The sequence below is a fragment of the Coregonus lavaretus genome, assembly GCF_964263955.1.
Source record: "Coregonus lavaretus genome assembly, contig: HAP1_SCAFFOLD_2995, whole genome shotgun sequence".
NCBI lineage: Eukaryota > Metazoa > Chordata > Actinopteri > Salmoniformes > Salmonidae > Coregonus > Coregonus lavaretus.
The window spans coordinates 35,001-37,500 of record NW_028158236.1 but is presented as its reverse complement, the minus strand read 5'-3'; the positions used below and the strand labels follow the sequence as shown (position 1 = coordinate 37,500).

General features: G+C 44.6%; 1 protein-coding gene across 1 annotated transcript in view; it reads left to right on the top strand.

The window, feature by feature from the left end:
* LOC311124262 (circadian locomoter output cycles protein kaput-like) overlaps window positions 1-2,500 on the top strand; it is a 40,557-nt gene that overhangs the window by 30,255 nt on the left and 7,802 nt on the right. The window contains exons 15-17 of the mRNA XM_084198433.1: window positions 1-152; window positions 936-1,139; window positions 1,655-1,830. The exon at window positions 1-152 is cut by the window's left edge and continues 7 nt beyond it. Coding sequence (XP_084054559.1) covers window positions 1-152; window positions 936-1,139; window positions 1,655-1,830 — 532 coding nt within the window. The remainder of the gene's footprint in view (window positions 153-935; window positions 1,140-1,654; window positions 1,831-2,500) is intronic.

The window sequence follows — 2,500 nt, the reverse complement described above, 5'->3', positions numbered from 1 at the left end:
TAGAGTTGTCAGCCCAGGTGAATGCTATGCAGCACTTAAAGGACCAGCTAGAACAGAGAACCAGGATGATTCAGGCCAACATCCAGAGACAGCAGGATGAACTCAGAGCCATACAGGACCAACTACACAGAGTACAGCCCCCAGGCATACAGGTAGGATATATATATATAGACCCTATACAGGACCAACTACACAGAGTACAGCCCCCAGGCATACAGGTAGGATATATATATAGAGCCTATACAGGACCAACTACACAGAGTACAGCCCCCAGGCATACAGGTAGGATATATATATATAGACCCTATACAGGACCAACTACACAGAGTACAGCCCCCAGGCATACAGGTAGGATATATATATAGACCCTATACAGGACCAACTACACAGAGTACAGCCCCCAGGCATACAGGTAGGATATATATATATATAGACCCTATACAGGACCAACTACACAGAGTACAGCTCCCAGGCATACAGGTAGGATATATATATATAGACCCTATACAGGACCAACTACACAGAGTACAGCCCCCAGGCATACAGGTAGGATATATATATATATAGACCCTATACAGGACCAACTACACAGAGTACAGCCCCCAGGCATACAGGTGGATATATATATATATATATAGACCCTATACAGGACCAACTACACAGAGTACAGCCCCCAGGCATACAGGTGGATATATATATATATATATATATAGACCCTATACAGGACCAACTACACAGAGTACAGCCCCCAGGCATACAGGTAGGATATATATATATAGACCCTATACAGGACCAACTACACAGAGTACAGCCCCCAGGCATACAGGTAGGATATATACACAGACAGACAGACAGATCTGCACAGACACACACAGAAATAAACACGCACACACTGAAACCGGTGTGATTGACAACTGTTGTTTCCGTGGTGATAGATGTTCGTGCAGCAGCCTGGCGGAGCGTTGAACGTCCAGCTGCCTCAGGTGGGGGTGGTGCCACAGGGAGCAGTTCTGACCAATCAGGTGCAGCAGACTGTCCTAAACCCCGCCCATACAGGAAGTCAGCTCACCTTCCAGCAGCAGCAGGCCCCTCCCCCTCAACAGAACCTCCAACTGCAGCAAAACAACGCTCTCGCTCAGGTATTCAGCCAAGCAGTGGTATGTTGTTATGCCTAAGTTATCTTTATAAAACATTATGTTAGGTTGTTTTGTTATGCTCTCTAGTCATGTTATGTGATGGTATCTTATCTCATGTTATGTTTATTATATGTGATGTTATTTAGTTGATATGTTAGTTATGTTTTGTGGGTTTCTACTCACTACCGTCCACCATCTTGCCTCTGTTCTGTTATTTAGTAGTTCTGTTATTTAGTAGTTCTGTTATTTAGTAGTTCTGTTATTTAGTAGTTCTGTTATTTAGTTACTTTATCCAGTGATGTTATTAGCTGTATGCTATGCTATGCTATGCTATACTATGCTAATGCTAAACTATGTTTTGGTCAGTTATCTAGTTGTTCTGTAATATAATCACCATGGTAATAGATTTAGCCGAACAGCTAGCCACAGTGTTAGACCTGTCTTATCAATTACATCATCTTTGTGAGACCCCGCTCTCTCTCTGACATCATCTCTGTCCGCCCTGTGTCTCCCTCTAGGTCCAGCAGCGTCAACAGCAACAACAGCAACAGCAGCAACAGCAGCCTCTCTATAACATGATCATGTCCCAGCCTGCCCAGCCCAACCTACTACAGATCAGTACCACTCTACCACAGAACAACACACAACAGGGGACTGCTGTAGCCACCTTCACACAGGACAACACTCAGATACAGTACGTACACACACACACACACACACACACACACACACACACACACACACACACACACACTGAGCCAGACACACACACACACACACACACACACACACACACACACACTGAGCCAGACACACACACACACACACACATACACACATACACACACACACACACACACACACACACACACACACACACACTGAGCCAGACACACGCACACACACACACACACACACACACACACTGAGCCAGACACACGCACTCACACACACATACATACATACAGTGGGGAGAACAAGTATTTGATACACTGCCGATTTTGCAGGTTTTCCTACTTACAAAGCATGTAGAGGTCACATTGTATGATTTTTAAGTAATTCATTTGCATTTTATTGCATGACATAAGTATTTGATCACCTACCAACCAGTAAGAATTCCGGCTCTCACAAACCTGTTAGTTTTTCTTTAAGGAGCCCTCCTGTTCTCCACTCATTACCTGTATTAACTGCACCTGTTTGAACTCGTTACCTGTATAAAAGACACCTGTCCACACACTCAATCAAACAGACTCCAACCTCTCCACAATGGCCAAGACCAGAGAGCTGTGTAAGGACATCAGGGATAAAATTGTAGACCTGCACAAGGCTGGGATGGGCTACAGGACAATAGGCAAGCAGCTTGG